Source organism: Loxodonta africana, chromosome 7 (assembly GCF_030014295.1).
Source record: "Loxodonta africana isolate mLoxAfr1 chromosome 7, mLoxAfr1.hap2, whole genome shotgun sequence".
Taxonomy (NCBI): Eukaryota; Metazoa; Chordata; class Mammalia; order Proboscidea; family Elephantidae; genus Loxodonta; species Loxodonta africana.
The window spans coordinates 67,999,760-68,027,288 of NC_087348.1; the positions used below are offsets into that span (position 1 = coordinate 67,999,760).

At 44.7% G+C, this 27,529-nt stretch overlaps 1 protein-coding gene across 2 annotated transcripts in view; it reads right to left on the bottom strand.

Moving 5' to 3' along the window:
- INSC (INSC spindle orientation adaptor protein) overlaps window positions 1–27,529 on the bottom strand; it is a 175,059-nt gene that overhangs the window by 16,292 nt on the left and 131,238 nt on the right. For both annotated transcript variants that reach the window (XM_003411992.4, XM_010592210.3), the window contains 2 exons: window positions 18,198–18,369; window positions 9,763–9,941 (listed from right to left, as the gene is read on the bottom strand). In XM_003411992.4, the coding sequence (XP_003412040.1) occupies window positions 9,763–9,941; window positions 18,198–18,369 (351 nt within the window). The remainder of the gene's footprint in view (window positions 1–9,762; window positions 9,942–18,197; window positions 18,370–27,529) is intronic.

Sequence of the window (27,529 nt, forward strand, 5' to 3'; positions counted from 1 at the left end):
GTATTATCACAATTTTAATGGGTTTGTTGTTGGTGTTAACCGCTGTTACGTCTGCTTCCCGCTCATGGTGACCCCACGCTCAGTGGAACGAAATGTTGCCAGTCCTGCACCATCCCCATGGAGGGCTGGGGATTGGATGCTTGTGATCCACAGGGTTTTTATTGGCTGATTTTCAGAAGTAGGCCACCAGTCTTTTCTTCCTCATCCATCTTAGTCTGAAAACCTGTTCAGTATCATAGCAACACAGACAGGTGGTAGCTGTGTGGGAGGCTCACTGGCCACAAATCAAGCCCACCTCTCCTTCATGGAAGGCAAGAATTCTACCACAGAACCATCACTGTCCCCTTAATAAGTTTAATACTGATTTACTGGTAATTGGTTTAGTATTATTTGTCTATTATTCTAGATAATAAATGCATATAATAAATCTCTTCTTTTACAAGGAAAGGAAAAGGTTTACCATAGTAATAGACTATCAATCTCCCCACTTCCCAACTAAACACATGTTGAAAAGGAATAACACATTCTTAGGTTGCTAGCAGTATCCATGTATGTCAGCCCTCCCAGCTCAGACCTGATCAGAGGCCTGGGTGGATACACCTGGTTGGAATGGGGTACCAGGAGAGGTAAGAGGGGAAAACCCCGAAAGTATTATCTCAAAGGCAACTCTGCAGCACCAGATGTTTTATGAGGAATGTGGGAGACTTACGTTTGCATTTAAGAAAGATTGTAGGACTACGGGAGGTTTGGTTGGAAGCCTTATGGTGTCCCTTTTATGGTCATGGATGTTTAGGGGCTGCGTAAAAGGAGTTAGGGGAAAAGAATGGTGTGATGGATGAAATTGTGTCCCCCACCCCCAAGTATGTCCAAGTCCTAAGCCCTGTACCTGTAAATGTGACCTTGTTTGGAAATAGAGTTTTTCTTTTGTTATCAGTTAAGCCAAACAAGGTCATATAGGGCTAGGGTGGGTCCTAATCCTAATCTCTTCTGAGTGTTAGAACAGACATGGAAACAGAGTCACACACAGGGGGAAGACAGGAGCCTGTGTACTTTCAAGACAAAGAACACCTGGGCTAGCAGAAACTGAAAGAGACAAGGAAGGACTTCCCCCTAGAGCCTTCAGAAAAACACGGCAGACAACACCCTGGATTCAGTCTTCTAACCTCCAGAACTGTGAGACAATACATTTCTATTCTTTAAAGCCACCCACATTGTGGCATCTTGTTATGGCAGGCCTAGGAAGCTAATACAGATGGGTTGAAGATGCGGTAGAAAAATGGAAGGTTTCCCAAGGGCATAGAGTGCACAGTACCTAAAAGAGAAGAGATACAAGGTCAAGTTTGAGTCAGACGACAGTTTAGCTTTTGCTAGGCTGTTAATGTAGCAGGGAAACACAAGGAGGCCGCTGCCCTCCAACCGTCCCCAGCCTGTCCTCTCTGGACAAAGACACTTGTTTGACAGGAAGATTCACTAGGAAAGAAGGGAGGAAGGAAGGAAGGAGAGAAAAGGAAACCTTTGTCTGTGGCATCAGGCTCACGACACAGCAGTTATTAGCTGTGCCATAGGCACCAGGTAGGTCTTTGTGTCAGGCTAATTTAGATCCTGTTGATGAAAATTACTTCCTCTTTCCAGAGCCTGTACCCCATGTGGATTTCTGAGGTGCAGATGTATGTTCAATTAAGCACAATTTGAATAAATGCCAATTATGCCCCTTTTTGAAACATCCTTGTATGCACAGTGAGAAGAGGGGAAGGAGGTCAGTGTTTCTCCTGGCAGTCAGGCCCACGGCTGGGAATTGGGGTCAGGTTTGCCTGGCTGGATTAAAAAAAAAATGTTGCCATGGAACAGATTCACGGCAACGCCCTGTGCGTCAGAGTAGAGCCGTGCTCCGCTGGGTCTTCGATGGCTGTGTTTTAGGAAGTAGATCACCAAGCCTTTCTTCTGAGGCTCCTCTGGGTGGACTTGAACCTCCAACCTTGCCACTAGCAGCCTAGTGTGTTAACCATTGCACCACCCTGGCTGGATGCCAGATAACAATGCTGTCAGCGAAGGAGTGTAGGAGCTAGGGAGTCTCCCCAGACCCAGCTGGATTCAGTCCTGTCTGATGATGTTCAGTCAAGTCTTATCCCTTCTGAGGGAAGAGGCACTGTTCCACCTCCAGTTATCTGGTGAATAAGAAGGATATCAGCCTCTAGGAGAGGTCTTAGGTGAGAGGCAATGTAGACTAGTGGCTGAGCACATGAGTCAGCCTAGGTCCAAGTCCTGGCTCTATTACTTATTTGCCATGTGACCTCTCTATACCTTGATTAATGGGAGTGCATTAGTTTCCTATTGTCTCTGTAACAAATCACCACAAACTTAGTGGCTTAAAACAACACACACACAAAAAGAAATCTTACAGTTCTAAAAGTCACAAGCCTCAAATGGGTCTAATGGGGCTAAAATCAAGGTGTTGGCAGAGCTATGCTCCTTCTGGAGGTTCTGGGGGAGAATCCATTTCCTTGCTTTTCTAGCTTCTAGAGGCTGCCAGCATTCCTTGGCTCTTGGCACTGCATCACTCTGACTTCTGCTTATATCATCACATCTCCTTCTCTGACTCTGACCCTCCTGCCTGCCTCTTATAAGAACCTTTGTGATTACATTGTTACCCACCAGGATAATCTTTCCATCTCAAAATCTGGAACCAAATCAAATCTGCAAAATCCCTTTTACCATGTAAAGCAACATTTTATAGGTTTCAGGGGCTAGGACATGTACATATTTGGTAGACCATTATTTGGCCTACCATAATTCCCATTGCTGTTGAGTTGATTCGATTCATAGTAACCCCACAGGACAGAGTAGAACTGCCCCATAGGTTTTCTAAGGAGCAGCTTGTGGATTTGAACTGCTGGCTTTTTGGTTAGCAGCCGACCTCTTAACCTCTGCATCACCAGGGCTCCCATCTACCACAGGAGGTGAAAATAAGATAATTCCTAAGACTATTCTGAGCATTAAATGAGTTAACGTTTTGTCAAGCACCCAGAAGACTCTGATTCATTGGTAGAATTCTTGCCTTGCATGCAGGTGGCCCAGTTCGACTCAGTCAATGGACCCCACGCACAGCTACTCCCAGGCTGTCAGTGGAGACGTGCGCATTGCTATGATGCTGAATAGGTTTCAGCAGAGCTTCCAGACTAAGATGGACTAGGAAGAAAGGCCTGGAGATCTACTTCTGAAAATCAGCCAGTGAAAACCCTATAGATCACAACAGTCCAACCTGTAACTGATCATGGGGATGGTAGAGGACCAAGTAGGGTTTTTTCCTCCATTGTGCATGGAGTCACCATGAGTCAGGGGTTGACTTGACAGCAGCTAACAGTATCGACAACAAAACTAGGAAGCAGATCCTGAAAGAATCTTGGCCTTGAAAGACTGTGTCAAGGTGCACTAATCAATGCAGCCCCTAGTGGATACAAGTGTTACCAAAATGGGAGATCTCTCCTAAATGGAAGCAAGGTCCCAGAGCAGGAGAGGCCCTCCCCAGCAGATGAAGCCAACAAACTTCATGCTCACAACCTCTGTAGCATCCTGAACCCATTTTTCCTTTGGCCACCCAAAGACTGACCACTTCAGGAACATGAGACATCACAGCTTAAGTCTGAAGACCAGAACAGTAGGACCTTCCATGCTACTGCTCCAAGAAGAAACGTGGTATGATGGAGGTTGGCAGGGCCTGTTGATGTCAGCACACACACAGAGGAACAGGCGGACCCTGCACTGACCCAGAGCAGGAGCTGGAAACACTGGTCCACGAACCAGTCCCTAAGCGTGAACCCCAGGCCCATCGCATTTCCTTAGCAATGTCTCAGCACTCATCCCTGCTCAGGCTCTGACTCTACCCACGTTCCTTTCACTTACTATGTTGTAAACCAACACCGGAGGCCACCTGGTATAAAAGACAAGGGACAAATACCCATAATTACCAAACAGAGACAGGTGCCCTTATCTCATAGAGAACTTCCAATGCAGCAAATGTGACATATATTTAATGAAAAGTTATGGTTGCTTTTATGATATACAGTAACTAGGACTAAAAAAGGCCAACAGTTCATATGTTGACTAATTTAAATTGTTCATTAATTGCCAGACTGAATATTCAGTTTTCTATTATCACGTTGTTAAAACTCTCCAAGAGCTCTAGCAACAAAGTCAACTGCGGCTCTGAGGCCAGCAAGCAAAATCACTTTCAGCCTCTAGGGGAAGCTCAGCAACTCTCTCTGAGCCTGCTCCCTCCAGATTTTTTTTTTCTACCAGTGAGCTGAAAGAATCAAGACAAGATCATTGGTTTGAAGAATTAAGGGAGCTGTGCGAGGAAGTGTGATCTTTTTAAAAAGACACTTTTCTGCAAGGCCAAAGCAGCAAGGGGGTGCAGGAGAAGGCCCAGCCCTTTCTCCCTCTTTCTCTTTTGAGCCTCCCCCTCCCTCTGACAGGCATATTCTGAGGGGCACAGGAGCTGGGGCGGGGGGCTGGGCCTAGAGACAGGAGGGCACCGCCCAGATCCTGAGATGAACACAGTACCCCCGCTCTTTGGTACCTGGCTCTTCTCACTGGCATGCCTGCTTTCCCTTCTCAGTAGCTGAGGTGAGGTTGGAGTGCCAAGATCTGAGCTTCCAGGAGCAGAGCCTAAAAGGCCTTAAAAGTGCTTAAGCCCCAAGGTGTCGGTAGACTAGGCCAAAGGCATCTCTCTGGGAGGCCAAGCTGCCCCTCCCCTAGGCTGCACTGAGGCTGGAGCTTAAGCATCAGAGACAGTTACTGGTGGTTGTTGTTAGTTACCATCAAGTCGATTCCAACTCATAGTGAACCCATGTGTTTGGAGAGCATGTAAATGCCGGAGCATGTTCTCTGTGTTTAGCTTTGTGGGGAGGGTGGCTGCGCAGGTCAGGAGTGGGTGTGGTGAGTCTCCGTTCCTACAAACCTCTCCTAATAGGTTTATATACATACAACGTTGTTGTTAGTGCGTCAGTTCCCACTGGTGGTGATTCCATGTGTGCAGAGTAGAACTGTTCCATAGTTTTCAGGCTCTAAGCTTTGGAAGCAGATTGCCAGGCCTTTTCTTCTGAGGCACCTCTGAATGGATTCCAACTACAAACCTTTGGCTAGTAGTTGAGTGCTTAATCATTTGTGCCACTCAGGCTCTCCATCATATGCATACGTATTCATACGCAAGGAGCCCTGACGGTGCAGTCCTTATATGCTAGGTTGCTAACCAACAGATTGACAGGCCCTCCAAGGAGAAAGATGTGGCAGTCTGCTTCCATAAAGAATAAAAAAAAACAGCCTTGGAAACCACATGAAAACCCCTGCCCCATTCCTATTAAAAAAAACAAGCCAACCAACCACGGCCCTTGAGTGGATTCTGACTCATAGAGACCCAGTCCTATAGGATTGCTATAAGTAGGCAACAGGTTTGACTTTTTTTTTTGGTATTCATATGCAAATAAATGTATCCACTCCTTTAACTGACTTCCTGCCCTGTCTTCCTGCCCCAAAACTAACATTCCCTGACTCAGACCCAGTCCCAATTGATAGCTCTACCAGAAACGCTGCCCCATTCCTTACTGAGTATCCACTTTGGTTCTAAGTACTTATAAGCATTATCCCATGTAATCATCACAATGACACAGTGAGGGAGGAAATATTATCATCTCCTTTGCATAGATGACGCAGTTGTAGCTCAGAAGTTAAGCGATTTGTCCAAGGTCACATAGCTAGAAAATGGCAGAGCCGGCATTTGAACTCAGGTCTTTCTGAACCAAAGCCTGCGTTGTTTCTATTACGTCGTATATGTTATACATGTGTGTGGTGGAACTTTATAAACTATGGAGGGCTTTTGAGATGTGAGTCAAAGTTACACTCCCTAGCAATGGCCATTTCTTCTCTAAAGGACTCTCGATAAATGGTATTTGGGGTGAGGTCCCAGAGATGCTACAAAGTTCAGGCCTTCTAAAATGCCCAACAATGTATTTCCATGGAAAGTGTATACCAGTACCCTCCACTTTTGTGAAACCAATTAAGGGATGAAGGTTACAAGAAGTCATGCCCAGTAAAAATCCCTGTAGGAGTTAGACAAGATGATTAGGTCCCTTTCACCCTAAGCTGTCACTGCCTAATGGGTAGGACAGGGAAAGGTTAGACAGTACACCTGCAGGCAGCCCCTTCCCCACCTTCCCATGACAAGTCAGAGAGTTGCATACCCTGGGCAGCATGGCTCCTGGAAAACAGGTCCTGGGAATGAGAACACCAGGCCACCCAGATTCCTTTTAGGCAGGGAGTTTTTCTCTGTGCCTGGCCATATGCAGCTGCAGACACACTGCCCTTACCTGGACCTGCACGTAGGAGAGGGGGGAGGGAAAAGCATGGGTCTAAGTCTGCCCTCACCCCTGCCCACACCCCAAGGGTGGGCACAGGACAAACACGGCCATGGATGCTTCTGTTGGACAAATAAAGTAGACTCAGCCTGCTGGGATGATGGAGGGGATCTCACTGAGATGTTCAACCAGAGATGGAAAAAGTATAGATCCAAGTCCAAAAGTGCGTGCAGCAATTGGCGTCACTGGCAGATTCATCACCGGAAACCTCATGGGGCATTTAATCTCCCAAGTATCCCAGGGGGCGGTGAGCACTTCAGAGCCTAATTCATCTTCTTCTTCTTCATTACAGGGAGCCCTCTGATCACCTTAATCCTCCCTCTGCCATAGGAGAAGGCCATTTGTTTCTTTAATGAGTGTGCTCTCACCAGCTAAGTGGTTATCAGAGCCTAGGGCAGAGGAAGGCATCCTAAGGACAAAGAGACACGGGATATGCGTGACTCAGACCTCGGGGAGCAGGAACAGCTCCTGACTTCAGATGCAGAAGGAGCTGCCATCTCACAGAGCTTGACAGAATCCTTTCCCCATGCCATGCCCCTCCTTCCTAAGAATCCATGAGGCTTCAGAGGACAGTCACTCCTCCTGATGAGAAGAGGTTCTCTGCACATAGAGCCCAGGATGCCTGTTTTACAGATGAGAGAACTCCACTCCAAAGATTCCCCGTTCGGTGCTGTGGGCCACACTTTCAAAGGCCAATAATATTGCCAGTGGCTTCCATAGTTTCTTTGTGCCAGGAGGAGTCCCTGAGTGATGCAAATGAGCTACCAATCGAAGGTTGCAATTTGAGTCCACCCAGAAGCACCTCAGAAGAAAGGCCTGGCAATCTACTTTAAAAATATCAGCCATTGAAAACCTTTTAGAGCACAGTTCTACTCTGACAGACATGGGGCCACCATGAGCCAGGGTCAACTCGACGGTGACTGATTTTATATGCCAGGAACTGTACCGACAGTTTTGTATTCATTAATTCTTTTTAACTTTGTGAAGCGTCTATTATTTAACCCCATTTTACAGATGAGGAAAGGGAGGCTCAGAATGAATGGTTCAATGTTACAGATGTTTTGAACCCAGGGTATCTGACTCCAAAATTCCCTATTTTTATTGCCTCACTACCAACTCTTGTATGAACTGACCGGTTTCAGCCACAGGAGGGGCAGTTGAAGGTGAAGGTACTTCAAATCATGTCAGTTAAGTGAGAGACACAGAAACTGGAGGCGTCCAGCTGAAGGAGAAAAGGGAGTGAGCAAGGCCGACCACACAATGTGACCCCCTGCTGCCTCCTTCTCCACAACCAAGGGCTGCGGCTGAAATGGGCACACCCCCTCAGGAGCCAATCAGACCAGCAGTCAGCCCAGTGGCAAAGACTCTATCTGTTCATACTGTCGTACCTTGTCTCCACGGGGGGAAGGGAAGAGCTTGTCTAAGTCCAAGAAGTGAAAGATTAGACTGGAATATCATGGATAGCTTGGAACGCTAACTTAAGGATTTTGGATAATTCATTATTCATGTTCTTCCCTAGAGTATCGGGTTTGAAAGTAACGATATTCAACATTTATTAAGGACTTAGTAGGGCCTAAGCATTGTACTGGGTTCTTTACATGTATTATCTCACTTGCCTTCACAATAACCCTGCAAGATAGGCATTAATGCGCTCATTAATAGATGAGAAAGCCAACACCCAAGAGGCTGAGACACCCCCAAGGTCACCCAATTAATAAACGGCCAGGGCAAGATCAACACCCAGTCGTTCTGACCTCCAGATGTACCACCTCCTTTACCTCATTTTCAAAGATGGCAGCAGATGAGGGTTAAAGGTCAAGGTCTAAGTGAGACTGGCTACTCGCCATCCATACGATCTTGGGGACATCTCCTGTGAGCCTCTTATCTATAAAATGGGATGGTACCGCCAATCTCAAAGGGCTGCTACAACCCTTATACACCAATGCTTATATACTAGACAATTCTCTCTGAGTGGGAGTTTCTCTTATCAGCTGCCCTTCAACAGGCAATTCTAAGAATAATAAACAACTGATGAAGCACCATCCTGCTCCTGCCCTTTTATGCCCCAAACAAATATTTAGGGAATTTTATCATGGGCTCCAACCCTGGGCTAGACGCCTTAAGAAATACCGAGGAAGTGTAGCATATAGACAGTACGTGGTGGTTCAGTGGTAGAATTCTCGCCTTCCATGCAGGAGGCAAGAGACCTGTGTACCATTCCCAAACCATGCACCTCATGTGCAGCCACTACCATCTGTCAGGAGAGTCTTGTGTGTTACTATGATGCTGAACAGGTTTCACTGGAGCTTCCAGACTCAGACAAAGAAGGAAGAAAGGCCTGGCGATTCACTTCTGAAAATCAGCAATGAAAACCCCATGGATCACAACAATCCCATTGTGCACGGGGTCACCATGAATTGGGGGCTGACTCAATGGCGGCTAACGACAACAAAAGAACATGGACCGTGCCCTCAAGATAAAATAAAAAGGCTCACATGAAATAATTACAGAAGAAGAAAAATCATTAGAAAAGTAAATATTGAATTGGGAGGTATGGACTTTAAGAGAAAGAGACAATTCCAGAGTGCAGAGCCATTAGAGAAGACTTTCCTGGAGTTGCTGGAGTAGGAGCTGGACCTCAAGGCTCTGGCAGCTTCAGCTCAGTGATGAGACTGGGAGAAACAGGTGGGGCAGGGAGGCTACATTGCAGACAGGGGTGAATTTACTTGGTGAGGTGACTTGGAGGCTCTGAGGATCACCTAACTTAGAGCTCAGGCACCTGGTGGAATTTAGAGGGAATTTGTGGGACAAGAGGAGGCCGAGTACGGCAGAAGTGGGACGGTGTAGAATTCTAGAACATCGGAGCTTAAAGAGCCTTTAAAACCTTTTTATTCAATGTTTTCAAACATTTTTAGCAGTGAAATCCTTTTTCCTCAAATAAAACCTTATGTGGAGCCCAGGCTCTGCTCCAAGCCCTGCTTTTATGAAGGCACAGAAGAGAAGTAACTGACTACAGGGTATACTTTCAGATGGGCACGAACACGACTGAGGCACAGACCTTCTGCAGAGTTCCAGGGACCTAGGGTGGACAGGTCTGAATGAAGACAGAGGAAGGCCCTATAGTGGTTGGGATAAGAAAAGGTAGAGCAGGACTTAGAGATATCCCAGGACGATGAAGGGCACTGAGAACATATTCGTTTACTTTCCTACAGAATGCAAGACTCAGAGTGCCAGAGACAAGGACTAACAGGGTTGACCACATGCTGCCAGGCTATGCTGTCTCCCTCGCCCCCAGAGCCTAAGCCTGGATGCTGGCCACTGCCTCCATGATTACAGGCCCTGGGCTTCTCACTTGGTCACGGGTGTAAGGCGTGTCCACTCTCTGCTTGTCACTGCAGGCTTCTAGGAGGACTCGGATGGCATTCAGTTGCAGGAGCATCTCACAGGCCGTTGTGTCAAAAAAGGTGATGTTGGCAAGGGCCGCAGAAGCCAGCAGGAAGACTTCTCCAGATGAGGCCTCTTGGCACAGTTCTGGATGGGGAAAGTGAAAACAACAGTGTCACAGCTGCAAAGTACTTCTATATCAGTTGTTTCATTTGGCTCCCCCAATAGCTCTAAGAGATACTGTGGACAAGTGTTATCGTGCCCATTTTACAGATGAGGAAAGTAGGAACTAGAGAGGGAACAATAATTGCCTATGTAAGTGGCATAGCTGAAATTCAAAACCTGATGTATGACTCCTAGGAGTTCCTGGGTTGTGCAAACAGTTAATGTCAGCTGCTAAGCAAAAGGCTGGCAGTTCAAGTCCACCCAGAGGTACCTTCGAAGAAAGGCCTAGTGATTTACTTTTGAAAAATCAGCCACTGAAAACCCTATGGAGCACAGTTCTACTCTGACAAACATGGGGTTGCCATGAGTCAGAATCGGCTCCACAGCAATTGGTTTGGTTTGGGGTTTTTTGGTGTGACTCCCATTCATTCCTTCATCCAAAAAGCGTTTACTGAGTGAACACTACGTGTCAGGCACTGCGCTGGAGTCTTGGAATGGCATACTGAACAAAGAAAGAGATCAGGCCCTGGCCCTTGTGGAGCTCATATCCTAGTAGTGAACAAGAGAAAAGAGACTTAAAAATTAATATGAGTAATCACAAATTCTGATAAATGCCAGGGAAAAAATAAACAAGTGCTAAGACAGGGAATTACTAGAAGGCCACTACAATGCGAGGAAAGGTCTTCCTGAGAATGTTACTTGCTAGCAGAGACATTAAGGAGGAAAAGGAGCCAGTCATGAGAATATCTGGGGGAAGAACAAGTTCCAGGACAAGAAGCAGCATGTACAAAGGCCCTGGGGCAAGAAAGAGTTCCTAGTCCATTTGTGTCTCCCGTAATGTACCTTAGACTGCTGCTCAACCGACTTTAAGGAAGAACCTGAAGTTAAAACAGAGAGACTCTTCCTTTCCAGCTGTCATCAGCAGAGTTTCATACTTCATTTTGGTCAGGGCTTTAACCTGGTTTGTTCCAGTTAGAACTCCTGCTGAGAACTTACATTTCTGACAAGTCCCCTGCTGAGAATTTACATCTCTAACAGTTCCCAGGAAGTTATACCTAAGAATCACCTGGAAATCTTGTTAAAGTGCAGATTCTGATTCAATACATCTGGGGTAGAAATGCAAATTCTCAGCAAAGAACTTATTAAACCCTAAACCTGTTGCCATGGAGTCAATTCCAACTCATGGCGACCCAATAGGGCAGAGTAGAACTGCCCCGTGAAGTTTCCGAGGAGCACCTGGAGGATTCGAACTGCCAACCTTTTGGTTAGCAGCCGTAGCACTTAACCACTATACCACCAGGGTTTCCAAGAACTTGTTAGAAAAGCAAGTTCTCAGCAGGGGTTTGAACCAGAACGAACTGGTTCGAAGCCCTGGTTTTGGTCCCAGGGTAAAAATATTCTGGCTGTAGGAAAATCCTATGCCAAGCCCCAGAATGTCAAGGTCTGTCTCAGACCAACCAAATTCCTCCACTTAAATCTGTAATTGTACTGAGAGTCTTTGAGGAAAGTTGCTCCCCCAACCTTTCAATACCTAACACATTACCCCATGGGCCCACCTGACCTGCAATGGACTTTGGCTGCAGGAGGGAGCATAAAAGGGCTCTGTCCATAGTGCTGTTCCCTCACCCTCATCCCAAAGGACTATGCCTCTGACTTCTAATTCTCAGCTTGAACTTGACCAACAGTCAAGATGCTTCCAGTTCTAGGTCTTCTCAACTGATAATACTTCTATAAAACCACAGGAAGAGATGCCACACTTCAGGAAAATAGCCCCAGGAAAGAAAGAAATTTCAGGAGACAGAGGTAAACTACCTTCTATCCTGGTCCCGAGTTCTTGTCTTTAGACAAAGAGTATACTTCCAGGGTCTGATAACTGAGCTAACTACCCAGCTCTTGGCATCTTGCAGTGACTGTAATTACTGGTCCCTACCTACAATGGGGCAGAAAATAACATTAGTCGAACTCCTGCAGTGTGCCTTGCACTGTTCTGTTAAATTCTGAGCACGCTCAAATAGAAAATTACTGTCTCCACTACAGATATGGAAGCTGAGACTCAGAAAAGTAGCAGCTACCATTTATCAAGCCTTCACCTTGCACCAGTCACTGCTATATGCAGGGATTTGAACTGATTATTTTCGGTTCAAACCCCTGTTGAGAATTTGCATTTCTAACAAGCCCTGCTGAGAATTTGCATTTTTAACAAGTTCCCACTAAGTTTTACATAAGAATTACCTGGAGACTGTTAAATTATAGATTCTAATTCCATATATCTGGGATCCAAGTGCAAGTTCTCAGCAGGGGGTTGAAATAAAAAGAACCGGTTCAAAGCCCTGGTTGTACCTTAAGCCATTTAATCCTCAGCAACCCAATTTTTTATCACAATTTTCTAGATGAAGGAGCTAAAGATTCAAATGTTAAGCGACTTACCCAGTGTCAATGGCCAGTAATGTTTAAGGCCTAGAATCAAATTAAGGTCTGCCCAATTCCAAAATCCTCATTCTTTCTGTACTCCAGGCTACCTACCTCTTGGCTCTGGGCCTCTTTGACTCATTCCCAATGATGCTCTCATGGACCTACATTTCAATCCTACTAGGAGGGCAATGCCTGCATCTGGGCAGCACTACACCCCACAGACCAGGTATAATCACTAAACAATTCAGAATCTTGATCTAACCACCCAAGAGCCAGAAAATAGATTAGCCAAGGAATTAAGAACTCTATGATTCCCTTTCCCCCACGTGTCTGTTAGTTTGTTGTACTGTGGGGGCTTGCATGTTGCTGTGATGCTGGAAGCTATGCCACCAGTATTCAGATACCAGGAGGGTCACCCATGGAGGACAGATTTCAGCTGAGCTTCCAGACTAAGACAGACTAGGAAGAAGGACCCAGCAGTCTACTGCTGAATAGCTTTAGCCAGTGAAAACCTTATGAATAGCAGCAGAACATTGTCTGATATAGTGCTGGAAGATGAGCCCCCCAGGTTGGAAGGCACTCAAAAGATGACTGGGGAACTGCTCCCTCCTCAAAGTAGAGTTGGCCTTAACGACGTGGATGGAGTAAAGCTTTCAGGACCTTCATTTGCTGATGTGGCACGACTCAAAATGAGAAGAAACAGCTGCAAACATCTATTAATAATCGGAACCTGGAATGTACGAAGTTTGAATCTCGGAAAATTGGAAATTGTCAAAAACGAAATGGAATACATAAACATTGATATCCTAGGCATTAGTCAGCTGAAATGGACTGGTACTGGCCATTTTGAATTGGACAATCATATAGTCTACTATGCTGGGAATGACAACTTGAAGAGGAATGGTGTTGCATTCATCATCAAAAAAAGCGTTCCAAGATCTATCCTGAAGTACAACGCTGTCAGTGATAGGATAATATCCATACACCTACAAGGAAGACCAGTTAATACAACTATTATTCAAATTTACACACCAACCTCTAGGGCCAAAGATGAAGAAATAGAAGATTTTTATCAGCTGCTGCAGTACGAAATTGATTGAACATGCAAACAAGATGCGTTGATGATTACTGGCAATTGGAATGGGAAAGTTGGAAACAAAGAAGAAGGATCAGTAGTTGGAAAATATGGCCTTGGTGATAGAAACAATGCCAGAGATCAAATGATAGAATTTTGCAAGACCAATGGCTTCATCATTGCAAATACCTTCTTTCACCAACATAAACGGCGACTATACACATGGACCTCGCCAGATGGAACACACAGAAATCAAATTGACTACATCTGTGGAAAGAGACAATGGAAAAGCTCAATATCATCAGTCAGAACAAGGCCAGGGGCCGGCTGTGGAACAGACCATCAATTGCTCACATGCAAGTTCAAGCTGAAACTGAAGAAAATCAGAGCAAGTCCACAAGAGCCAAAATATGGCTTTGAGTATATCCCATCTGAATTTAGAGACGATCTGAAGAATAGATTTGACGCATTGAACACTAGTGACCGAAGACCAGACAAGTTGTAGAATGACATCAAGGACATCATCCATGAAGAAAGCAAGAGGCCACTGAAAAGACAGGAAAGAAAGAAAACACCAAGATGGATGTCGGATGAAGCAAAAGGAAGAATTGATGAAGTAAAAGAACTGAATGGAAGATTTCAAAGGGCAGCTTGAGAAGAGAAAGTAAAGTATTATAATGACATGTGCAAGGAGCTGGAGATGGAAAACCAAAAAGGAAGAACACACTTGGCGTTTCTCAAGCTGAAAGAACTGAAGAAAAAATTCAAGCCTCCAGCTGCAATACTGAAGGATTCTATGGGGAAAATATTAAATGATGCAGGAAGCATCAAAAGAAGATGGAAGGAATACACAGAGTCATTGTACCAGAAAGAGTTAGTCGATGTCCAACCATTTCAAGAGGTGGCATATGATCAGGACCGATGGTACTGAAGGAAGAAGTCCAAGCTGCTCTGAAGGCATTGGTGAAAAACAAGGCTCCAGGAACTGATGGAATATCAGTTGAGATGTTTCAACAAACAGATGCAGCGCTGGAGGTGCGCACTCGTCTATGCCAAGAAATATGGAAGACAGCTTCCTGGCCAACTGACTGGAAGAGATCCCTATTTATGTCTATTCCCAAGAAAGGAGATCCAACCAAATGTGGAAATTATAAAACAATATCATTAATATCACACGCAAGCAAAATTTTGCTGAAGATCATTCAAAAACGGCTGCAGCAGGATATTGACAGGGAACTGCCAAAAATTCAGACCAGTTTCAGAAGAGGACGTGGAACCAGGGATATCATTGCTGCTGACAGATGGATCCTGGCTCAAAGTAGAGAATACCAGAAGGATGTTTACCTGTGTTTTATTGACTATGCAAAGGCATTCAACTGTGCGGATCATAACAAATTATGGATAACATTGCAAAGAACGGGAATTCCAGAACACTTAATTGTGCTCATGAGGAACCTTTACATAGATCAAGAGGCAGTTATTTGGACAGAACAAGGGGATACTGATCGGTTTAAAGTCAGGAAAGGTGTGTGTCAGGGTTGTATTCTTTCACCATACCTATTTAATCTGTATGCTGAGCAAATAATATGGGAAGCTGGACTATATGAAGAAGAATGGGGCATCAGGATTGGAGGAAGACTCATTAACGACCTGCGTTATGCAGCTGACATAACCTTGCTTGCTGAAAGTGAAGAGGACTTGAAGCACTTACTAATGAAAATCAAAGGCCACACCCTTCAGTATGGATTACACCTCAACATAAAGAAAACAAAAATCCTCACAACGGGACCAATGAGCAACACCATGATAAACGGAGAAAAGATTGAAGTTGTCAAGGATTTCATTTTACTTGGATCCACAATCAACACCCATGGAAGCAGCAGTCAGGAAATCAAAAGACGCATTGCATTGGGTAAATCTGCTGCAAAGGACCTCTTTAAAGAGTTGAAGAGCAAAGAAGTCACCTTGAGGACTAAGGTACGCCTGACCCAAGCCATGGTATTCTCAATCACTCATATGCATGTGAAAGCTAGACAATGAATAAGGAAGACGGAAGAAGAATTGACGCCTTTGAATTGTGGTTTTGGCGAAGAATATTGAACATACCATGGACTGCCAAAAGAATGAACAAATCTGTCTTGGAAGAAGTACAACCAGAATGCTCCTTAGAAGCAAGGATGGCGAGACTGCGTCTTACATACTTTGAACATGTTGTCAGGATCAGTCCCTGGAGAAGGACATCATCCTTGGCAGAGTACAGGTTCAGAGGAAAAGAGGAAGACCCTCAACCAGGTAGATTGACACAGTGGCTGCAACAATGAGCTCAAGCATAACAACGACTGTAAGGATGGCTCAGGACTGGGCAGTGTTTCGTTCTGTTGTGCATAGGGTCACTATGAGTTGGAACCAACTTGACAGCACCTAACGACAACAATGATTCCCTTTGGAGCCCTGGTGGCTCAATAGTTAAGAGCTACAGCTGCTAAACAAAAAGTTGGCAGTTCAAATTCAGCAGCTGCTCCTTGGAAACACTATGGGGGCAGTTTTACTCTGTCCTACAGGGTGGCTATGAGTCGGAATCGACTCAACGGCAATGGGCTTGGTTTGATTTGGTTTTGTGATCCCCTTGTCCAATGAATGCCTGCCTGATACTTTGATTTCTGGGGAACTACTGGGGTTAGCCAGCCCCCTCCAGGCTACCTCTCTAGAGCCAGGGCTTGCAGTGAGATCATGTGACTCGTTGGACCATTTTGCTGAGAGATTTTGTCTGGGTCCCAACACCCACTCTCATTCTCATGCAGAAGTGGCCATTGCTGCCAACACAGCGATTATTAACACAACTATCTAAGTGCCTTTTAATTTCAGTGCACATTTATAAGAAGTATAATCCGAATCACCCGGAGTGTGTTAGGAAGATTAAATTGAGGATTCCAGTGACTCATTTATAAATATTTCCAGGGAATGGCAAGAAATTGGAGGCCATTTCCCACCAAAGAACAGAGGTCTGGCTTCCCGCCCAGAAGATATTGCTTATCTGCTGAGTCTGAGTGGACTCCACAATGCATCTTCATCCAGATAAAATATATAGGGAGACTCCTCACCTTCAGGGAGAAGTCCAGCCTGGACAAAGAAGTAGTAATAGGTATGATGCAATAGTAAAAAGTCGTTTGGACTATGTATGTTTTGGTTCATTTGCTTGATTACTTGCTAACATTTATAAATTGGAAGATTTTTCTAGAAAATTTAAGATTTTTGGCTCATCTTTGAAATTCTGGGTCTTTCCTACATGGCAACTATCTACTAGAATTAGTTGCCGCCCCCATATGGTCAATGCATATGCTTTTCAGTTCCACGCAGATCCAAACCTTTATTTTCTTTTTTCATCTGGCCCTCTCCAATTCATTTATGTTTCCTACATGGCTCTTGTGGGTATTTTGAGTATGAGACTCCTAGCATAAGTGAACCTTGACACTGTCTTCTGTACTTGAGAAAGTTCCTCAACCTCTATAGGCCTAGGTTTCTTCTCTTGTAAAGAGTGGACATTGAACTTTATGGTCTCTTGAGTTCCTGCCAACCAAAACTTCCAGCTACTGGCTTCTGTGTTTCCAAAATTTTGAATAAATATGAGTGTTGAAAAATTGATTTCACCCAGCCTGGTCTGTGGGTGCCACCACCCTAGTGACAGGAATCAGCAATAAAGTCAACTTAACTGATGTTGCCTATGTGCAAAGAGTTTACAGATCTTAAAATTGTAGAGCTAGAAGTGCCCTTAGAGACAATGGTCCCAATCCCTTGTTTAATATAATAGGAAAATTGGAAAGTGAGCTTCACAAAACGATGTGGCAAGCAGGTGTCAGAACCCCACAGAATGCCTGCACAAAGTTCCCGGTCAACAGCTATTTGTTGAATGGATGAATGAAAATTCAGGACCCAAACCTGAGTGTCCTGACTCCTAATCCAGTGCTCTAGGCTGTCTCTACATTTAAGCTATTCCAGATCACCCCAGCCCTGGTTTGGTGACTCTACGAGCTGATCTATAATTTCCATTCATTTTCAACAAGATAGGAATATAGAAGTAGAAACACAAAGCACCACCAGCATTATTAAAAGAAAGGAAATGGTTTGAAAAGCAAGTTTCCTGAGGATTTTTATCCAGATAGTCCTTCTAGTTTCTGCAATTTTTCAAAGGAAAGCTGGAGGAACAGTATATCCTAGATATCCGGCTACAATTCTGCCACGAGTGCTTATGTCTGAAGAAGAAACTTAGAAGAAAGAGTCAAAGCTCTCATGCTTTTGTGGAGGGATTTCAGGCAGCAGGTTGTGGTGAGCTGGTGCTCTCTGAGAAGCCACTTGCCCCTGTCACTGCTGTCAGATTCACCGAGTGCAATAAACTTGAAGCTTAAAGAATAAAGCCCAACAGAGTCTCTCTGGTCAAGGATCTGAACCTCAAAATCTCAGAGAAGATTTGCCGCCCTGAGGCTTGTCCCAACTCCATTGTGAAAGGCCAATTAATCTCAACCTGACCACAATTTAAGGCGCTTCTCAGAGGGCTGCCTGCATTTTATTAGGAGACTCTTGGCAATAGAGTTCTTCAAACCCCGATGGTGCTACTTTAAGGGTGGGATTTCAGCCAGTGTGGTCATCTACAAGGAAATGTTGGGAGTACAATGGGCAGAACTTCCTGGCCCTTCCCAAAGACAACTCTGACTTGGTTCTCTCACCCAGTGGTCCCCTCCCACTAGACGACTCACTGATGAGGGCTGTCACGATCTCCTCCATGCTTTCCAGGAAGCTGCTGAGGTGCTGGGTGAAGGGCAGGTGTGGGGATGTGACCTGGGCAACCACAGCCGCAGCCTCAGCCCGTGTGGCCTCTGGGTGGCTATCGTCAGTCAGGATGTCAGCCAAGCACAGAACACCATCCACCTGCAGTCAGAGAGAGGGAGTTTCTGTGTGCATCCTGGGAGAGCACCACTGCTCATGGGAGTAATGAGACAGAGACTTAAGTCCTCCCACCCCAACATGGCCCAGTCTTGGATTTCCAAAATAGGCCAGGACCCAGTGTGGCACCAGGGGCAACCTGGATGCCTGTCCTTTGGCTTCAGCAGAGAGCAATGACCTCCCATGGCTTCCTGGATAGAAGATATTCAGCCAAGTGTCCAGGAGCTAGACCCTGATCATCCACCACAGCAAAATGTAGTGGAAAGAAGAGTCACTTAGAAATCTCACAACCTGAGCTCTAATCCTGGCTCCCTCTCGCTAAATGACTTAGCATTAGTCACTTAGCCTCTCTGAAACTCTGTTTCCTTATCCATCAATGGGTGTTGGTGGATTAAAGGAGATAAAGCAGGCAACGGCTGGTCCAAAAGAGATGCTCAAGAAATGTTGGTTTGCTCCTCCCTTCCTTGGACTTAACGGCATGCTGAGCTCAACATCTTTCCTTCCCCATCTTGTCCTCTACCATCCTCCCCCTTAAAAAGAGGGATGCTTCCCTGGAGACCCTGCTCTCTCTGCCCAACCTGAAAGGAGCAAACCTGTGCATAGTGGGATGTGAATGCCAGATACAGACTCCAGTTTCCCAGCTCTGCCCCACTTGGAGCTGCTCCTGGAATAATAATTGTCGTTGTTGTTGTTAGCTGCCATCAAATTGATCCCTGACTTGTGGAAACCCCAAGCACAACAGACGGAAACAGTGCCTGGTCCTGTGCGATCTGCATGATCAGCTGCGGATGGAACCATTGTGATCCATAGTGTTTTCATTGACCGATTTTCGGAAGTAGATCACCAGGCCTTTCTTCCTAGACTGTCTTAGTCTGGAAGCTCCACTGAAACCTGTTCAGCGTCATAGCAACACTCAATCCACCACTGAGGGACAGGTGGTGGCTCCACAGGAGGTGAATTGGCTGGGAATGGAACCCGGGTTTCCCACAGGGAAGGCAAGTTCTATCACCGAACCACCACTGCCCTCATACGGAATAATAATAACTTATGCTTATCGCATGTTCCCAGTGTGCCAGGCGCCAACTGAAGTACTGTACATATATGGTTATATCATTTAATTTTTACAATAACCTTCTGAGATTGGTATTATCATTATTCCCGTTTTACAGATGAGGAAACTAAGACACAGATAGATTAATCGGCTTGCTTCAGTTCACAAACTTCAAAATTCTTAAACCCAAATGATCTGGCTTCAAAGCTCACGGATTTGAACACAACATTATATGGCCTTCTGAAAAGTCACACCTGAGCTCAGATGTCAGTCTCCATTAAGGGTCAGTAGATTAGACTTTTTTGGAGAAAAGGGGTCGGGTGAGTTGTAACTTGTCAAGGTTAGCTCAGCAGCCCCCTAGATGCCCCAGGACACTACCCACCCTGAATACCCAGTCACCAAGCGCCAAGCAGCCCTTTTCAGCTTAGGAGTGGAAGGCAGGGATGGGATTGGGAAGAACCAGGGAGAGGAGAATTGAGGAGAGGCCTGTCTAGATGCTCCTCACACCCACCACAGGCCTAAGGCACCTATCTCTATGCCTTCACTTCCTGCCACTCAGCTCCAGTGGCTCTCCAGAGGCCTGTGTTTCATTTGACTAATTATTGGCACTGAGTCTGTGTGCCTCCCTTAAATAGCTCTTGGGAGCTATAAGGTCCATTAACTGCAAAAGCCTTTGGCCATCTCAGACTCAAAGGAGACAAATGTGAAAACAGGAGCCTGGGGAACTGTCCGCAATAAAAGTCACCTGGATGTGCTTCATTAAAGGGAAAAAAACAGCAGCCAGGCAGCCCTGACAGGGCTGGATTCATGCCAGGTATTTGACTGATAGGCCCTCAGAGATAGGCCTCACTTCATGTGGGCTGAGGGAAGGGAAGGGGGGCTGTTCTGGGCCTAGAAACAGGAAGGAGCTCTATTGACAACATAAGAAACCTCTCAGGCCTGTCTGGCCTTCATCACTTTTTCTCCTGCCAGCACGGACCAAGGCTGTTGCTAAGGAGTTACAGGGTCTCTAATCAATTCAGTGTTCCTAATTTCATCTTCCACCACTCTCACGTCAGTTTGTCACACTCTGGTGGCTTGTGTGTTGCTATGATGCTAGAAGCTATGCCACCAGTGTTTCAAATACCAGCAAGGTCATCCATGGTGAACAGGTTTCAATGGAGCTGCCATACTAAGATAGACTAAGAAGAAAGCTCTGGAAATCTATTTCCAAAAATTAGCCACTGAAAACTCTATGGATAACAACAGAACATTGTCTGATTCCCAACAATCATGAAGATCGTGTAGGACTGAGCAATATTCATTCTGTTATACAAAAGGTCACCACGAGTTGGAGATGACTCAATGGCAACTAACAACAACTATCTCATCTTGGATGAAGACAAGGTTGCTTCCCTGCTCCCTGACCCAGTTGGGGATGCTGGTCATACTCAAACCAGTATCCTTCCCCGCTTCCTGACACATGCTCAGAGGTAGGCCAGTCTGAACACCTAGAGTTGGTCATCCCCAAGGACCTGATGCCACCCAAGTCCTGACTGAGTCCCAGCCCTGCTCCTCAACCCAGAATGCTGCTCTGCAAACCCACCCAGCATGTGCCAGGCCTTGTGCTAGTGCGAGAGTATACAGAGGTGAGCCAGAGAAGACTGCCGCCTGCAGTGGGTGAGGTAACTCATACCCATAGACAATCATTACATAAAGTAGAAGAGCAGGGGTGGATTAACCAGTTTGTTAATGTGGTGAAAAACAGTTTGTCTAGAGACACAAAACCAGTAAGTGTATAAATATCTATACAAAGAAATTTATATCAAGGAAATGGCTCACAAAGTTGTAGAGGCTGGAACACCCCAAATCTATAGGTCAGGTGGAGACTTCTCCTGATTCATGTAGCCACAGGGAATGGTGAACCCAAGACTGGCAGGCAAGACTGCAAGTAAACTGCTAGCTCAAGTCCCAAGAACCAGAGATCAGATGAACAGGAGCCAGCTGCAGGATCCAGAGTGAGCAAAAGCCTGTGAGCCCTTGCCAGAAAGTCCACCTATACTGGATGCAGTTCACACCCCCAATGAAACTCCCTTTCAATTCATTGGCTGCTCACAGGAGACCCCATCATGGAGGTGATCACATTATATCTGACCTCATCATGGAAGTGATTGCATCATTATACTACTGAGAATCAAGGTCCAGCCAAGTTGACACACAACCTTAATGATCACAATCACACTAAAGGGCCCTGTTTCTCCATATGGGTTCTGTGAACCAGCTGCATCAACTTCACCTGAGGGTTTCTTAAAAGCTGAGTCCTGTGTCCCACCCAGGCCTACTCGATCAGAATCTCTGGGGTGGGGTGGAAATCTGCTTTTTAATAAGGTCCACAGCTGGTTTTTATGTACCATCAAGTTGCTGCCTTTTATTAAGCACATCCAGATAGGTTTATCACAGACAGTCCCCAGGCACCTGTTTCCACATATGTTTCCTTTGAGTCTGAGACTACTGCCATGTGATTCTCTAATGTGGTGCTCCTGACATATATTAGACTTTCAGCAAGTAGAGAATAAATGTAACAGAGTAAAGCTTGAGCTAAGACTTGAGGACACACTGTAGATGAGTAAAGGCAGATGCATGGCATTCCAGATGAGGGGACCTCTTGAGCAAAGGGAAGCACTGGCGAAACAGCCAGCAGAGGAACAAAAATTCCCCAGATTCCTGTAAGTGACTCTAGCTGGATGTGGACACTGATCCTTTCTCTGCCCTTTGCTTTCCTACAGAAGAGGATCTGTGGAGGCCTGTCTACTTATGCCATGAATGATTCTCTTGTTCTCCTCTTTTTTTTTTTATGCCTCAGATATTTTTTGGCAATTTATTAATGATGAAATATATCATCCCTTCAAGAGAGTGTATATATATGTGTGTGTGTATGTGTTGTTGTTGTTGTTAGGTGGCATTGAATCAGTTCTGACTTACAGTGACCCTATATTCAACAGAACAAAACAGTGCCCCGCCCTGTGCCATTCTCACAACTGTTCCTATGTTTCACGCATTATTGCAACCACTGTGTCAATCCATCTCATCAAGAGTCTTCCTGTTCTTTGTTGATCCTCTACATTACCAAGCATGATGTCCTTCTCCAGGGACTAATCCCTCCTGATAACATGTCCAAAGTACATGAGACGAAGTCTCTCTGTCCTCACATCCAAACAGCACTCCAGCTGTACTTCTTCCAGTATAGACTTGTTTGTTCTTCTGGCAGTCCATGGTATATTCAATATTTTTCATCAACACCATAATTCAAATGCATCAGTTCTTCTTCAGTCTTCCTTATTCATTGTCCAGCTTTCACATTCATATGAGGCAATTGAAAATGCCATGGCTTGGGTCAGGTGCACCTTAGTCCTCAAAGTGACATCTTAGATTTTCAACACGTTTAAGAGGTCTATTGCAACAGACCTCTCGGACTATGCAAGGCATTTGACTGTGTGGATCATAGCAAACTATGGATAACATTGTAAAGAATGGGAATTCCAGAACACTAAATTGTGCTCATGAGGAACCTTTACATAGATCAAGAGGCAGTTGCTCGAACAGAACAAGGGGATACTGTGTGGTTTAAAGTCAGGAAAGCTGTGCGTCAGAGTTGTAACATTTCACCATACTTATTCAACCTGTATGCTAAGCAAATAATCTGAGAAGCTGGGTTATATGAAGAAGAATGGGGCATCAGGATCGGAGGAAGACTCATTAACAACTTGTGTTATGCTGATGACACAACCTTGCTTGCTGAAAGTGAAGAGGACTTGAAGCACTTACTGATGAAGATCAAAGACCACAGCCTTCTGTGTGGATTACATCTTAATACAAAGAAAACAAAAATCCTCACAACTTGACCAATAAGCAACATAATAATAATTGGAGAAAAGATTGAAGTTGTCAAGGATTTCATTTTATTTGGATCCACAATCGACACCCATGGAAGTAGCAGTCAAGAAATCAAAAGATGCATTGCATTGGGCAAATCTGCTCCAAAGGACCTCTTTAAAGTGTTGAAAAGCAAAGATGTCACCTTGAAGACTAAGGTGCAGCTGACCCAAGCCATGATATTTTCAATCGCATCATATTCATGCCAAAGCTGGACAATAAGGATGACCGAAGAAGAATCGACACCTTTGAATTGTGGTAATTGTGAAAAATATTGAATATATCATGGACTGAAGTACAACCAGAATGCTCCTTAGAAGCAAGGATGGCAAGACTATGTCTCACATACTTTGGACATGTTCTCAGGAGGGATCAGTCCCTGGAGAAGGACATCATGCTTGGTGAAGTACAGGGTCAGCAGAAAAGAGGAAGACCCTCAATGAGATGGATTGACACAGTAGCTGCAACAATGGGCTCAAGCATAACAATGATTGTGAGCATGGTGAAGGACCAGGCAGTGTTTCCTTCAGTGGTACATAGGGTCTCTATGATTTGGAACCAACTCAATGGCACCTAGCAACATTGCAGCAGATTTGCCCAATTCAATACATTGTTTGATTTCTTGACTGCTGCTTCCATAGGCATTGATCATGCATCCAAGCAAAATGAAATCCTTGACAACTTAAAACTTTTCTCCATTTATCATGATGTTGCTTATTGGCCCAGTTGTGAGGATTTTTATCTTCTTTATGTTGAGGCTTAATCCATACTGTAGGCTGTAGTCTTTGATCTTCATCAGAAAGTGCTTCGAGTCCTCTTCACTTTCAGCAAAGAAGGTGTGGTCATCTGCATAATGCGGGTTGTTAATGAGTCTTCCTCCAATCCTGATGCCACATTCTTCTTCATACAGCCCAGCTTCTCAGATTATTGGCTCAACATACAAATTGAGTAAGTATGGTAAAAGGATGCAACCCTGATGCATACCATTCCTGATTTTAAACCACACGGTATCTTGTTCTTTTCAAATGATGCCTCTTGGTCTATGTACAGGTTCCTCATGAGCACAATTAAGTGCTCTGGAATTCCCGTTTTTTGTGACATTATCTATATTTTGTTATGGTCCACACAGTCGAATCCTTTTGTGCAGTCAATGAAACATAGGTAAACATCTTTCCAGTATTCTCTGTTTTTAGCCAAGATTCGTCTAACATCAGCAACATATACATATGTCCTTGGGTGGCACAAATGATTAAGTACTTGACTACTAGTCGAAAGGTTAGGTTGGCAGTTCAGACTCACCCAGAGGTGCTCTGGAGGAAGGGCCTGGAGATCTGCTTTCAAAAGTTCACAGCCTTGAAAACCCTATGGGGCAGTTCTCCTTTGTACTAGGGTCGCCATGAGTCGGAAATGAACTCGATGGCAACTAACAACAACAAATTATATGTGTGTGTATGTGCGTCTGTATGTGCATATTATATATATATATATATATATATATAATTTGTTGTTCTTAGTATTTGTTGTTGTTGTGTGCCATTGAGTCAATTCCAACTCATAGCGACCCTATAGGACAGAGTAGAACCATCCCATAGGGTTTCCAAGGAGCGGCTGGTGGATTCAAACTGCTGACCTTTGGTTAGCAGTCTGAGCTCTTAACCACTTCGCCAACAGGGCTCCGTTAGCAACTGTGTATATATATATATATATATACACACACACATACACATATATATGTGTACACTTATCTGTGGGGTATACATTCCAAGACCCCCGGGGATGCCACAAACATACCAAACCCTACGTATACTATATTTTGTCCTATACAAACATACCTATGGCAAAACTTAATTTATAAATTAGTTACAGTAAGAGATTAACAACAACAGGTAATAATAAAATAGAACAATTATAACAATATTACATAATAAAACTTATGCAAATGGAGTATGGTCCCCAGAGTGGGATGGTGCAAGATTTCATCACAGTACTCACTTAACATTTTCAGACTGTGTAGTAGACCACAGGAAACTGAAACCACGGATAAGGGGTGGGGGGCGGGGGGCTACTGTATATATATGTATATATATATACACACACATACATACATATATACACACACATATACACACACACTCACAAACACATATCTGAATGCATACGTAGCAAATGTTTAAGGTATAAAAATAATAAAATGAACACTTATATGTGTATATGTGTATGCCTAATATTCAGGTTTTGAAATAAAATGAAACCAGTCAAGCCCCCTGCGTGCCATTCTTGATCTCAGCCCTCTGCTTTCCCCTGTTGAATGGGCCATTACCCTGAATTTTGTTGTGGCTATCCCTTGGTTTTCTTTTGAGTTTTATTACATGCATATATTGTTCACTTTTTCAAGGTTTTGAACTTGACATTAATGGTATCATACAGTCAATGTTATGTTTGTGGAACTCCCTCTTGTTGCATGTAGCTGTAGTTTATTTTCACTGTTGTATAGTATTTCATCGTATAACTCTGTCACAGTTAATTTATGCATTCTCTTTTCAATGGGCGTTTGAGTTGATTCCCAGATTTTGCTATAATAAACAGAGCTGCTATAAATATTCTTCTAAATGTCTTCTGGTGCACATGTGCCAGTTTCTCTAGGGGTCTAAATTTAGAAGTGAAATTCCTAAGTCATAGAATCTGCACATCTTTAACTTCACTGGTATTGCCAAATTGTTCTGCAAAATGATTGTAGCAGTTTATATTCCCACAGCAGTGTATAAACTCACCTAACTCCATATCCCTGCCAACACTTGGTATTCCTAGACTTTTAAATTTCTGCCAATTTGACAAGTATAAAATTTTAATTTAATTTGCATGTCTCCACTTACTAATGAGGTTGAGAGTCTTATCATATGCTTTCATTCTCCCATGTTTTGCCATTTGGATTTCTTCTTCTATGAGTTGTCTGTTCATGTGGTTTGCCCATTTTTCTATTTAGTAGTCTGTCATTTAGGCCAGTTTCCCTGGATGTTGGCTTTGATGCTGTTGACATGCCACTTAGCCTGCTGCCAGCAAGCTACCACCAGCCCAGGTTGACCTCCATATCCCTCACCGTGTCAGCAGCTCTGATCCAACCTCAAGTATGGCACTTACTGCTTTGGATTGTCCTTATCAGTTTTCACGCCTGTTCTGCCACTAAAAACACCCAGTTGCTGTGGAGTCAATTCTGATTCATGACGACCCATTTGTCAGAGAAGTCTGTGCTTAATAAGTTTTTCAATGGCTGATGTTTCAGAATTAGATTGCCAGGCCTTTCTTCCAAGTTTCCTCTGGGTGGATTCAAACTTCCAACATTTCGGTTAACAGCCAAGTGCATTAACCATTTGTACCACCCAGAGACTTCCTCCTTGCACTTATCAGGGTATCTCTACACTGGGAATCTTCTCTAGGTTCCCAGTGCCCAGCTGAGGCCTGGCACACAATAGTTAACTTGTGAAGTGTGTGCTGAAGGATGAGAAAACCGAGGCCTAGGGAGGGGAAGAGATTGCCCAGGCCACACAGCAAGTTAATGCCAGGGCTGGGACTCCAGTCCTCGTCTCCCTACTCTTTGCCCTGTGCTCCCCTCACAAGAGCCTTCAGTGAGGGCAAGTGAGGGAAAAGCTGGTGAGAGGGCCTGGTCAGTGGGGTCCTATGATGGGCCCAGGAGTAGCCCAGCCCAAGGCCAGTTTCCTCAAACACTGGTGCCACTTCAAAACGCTTTATCCCCAAGCCACCCACTTCTCATCACCAGCCATAAATTGAATGATGCCAAGAGAACAATCTAATTAAAGCACTTTCACTTCCCTAAAGAAATTGCTGCTGGAAGCACTTATAGATAATTAGCTTTCACATGGAGTGGGATGGGCCTGGGCCTGGCGCCAGGCTTTCCTCATGGGAGGGGATGCAAGTGGTGATGAAGATGGTCCCTGCTGGCCATTACCTGGGCAGCAGGGCCGGTGCATCTGGGGTCTGGGCACAGAAGGAGTTACTGAATGCTGAGATCTTCCTGGGTGTGCAGGAAGCATGAAGTGTAGAAGAGGGACCGTGGAACCCACACAGGTAAAGCACCTGAAGTGTACAGTAAACATCATGTCAAATTTATGAGTAACGTCCTCCTACTAATTATTGGAAAAGCATCAGAGGTGGCTTTTATGCAAA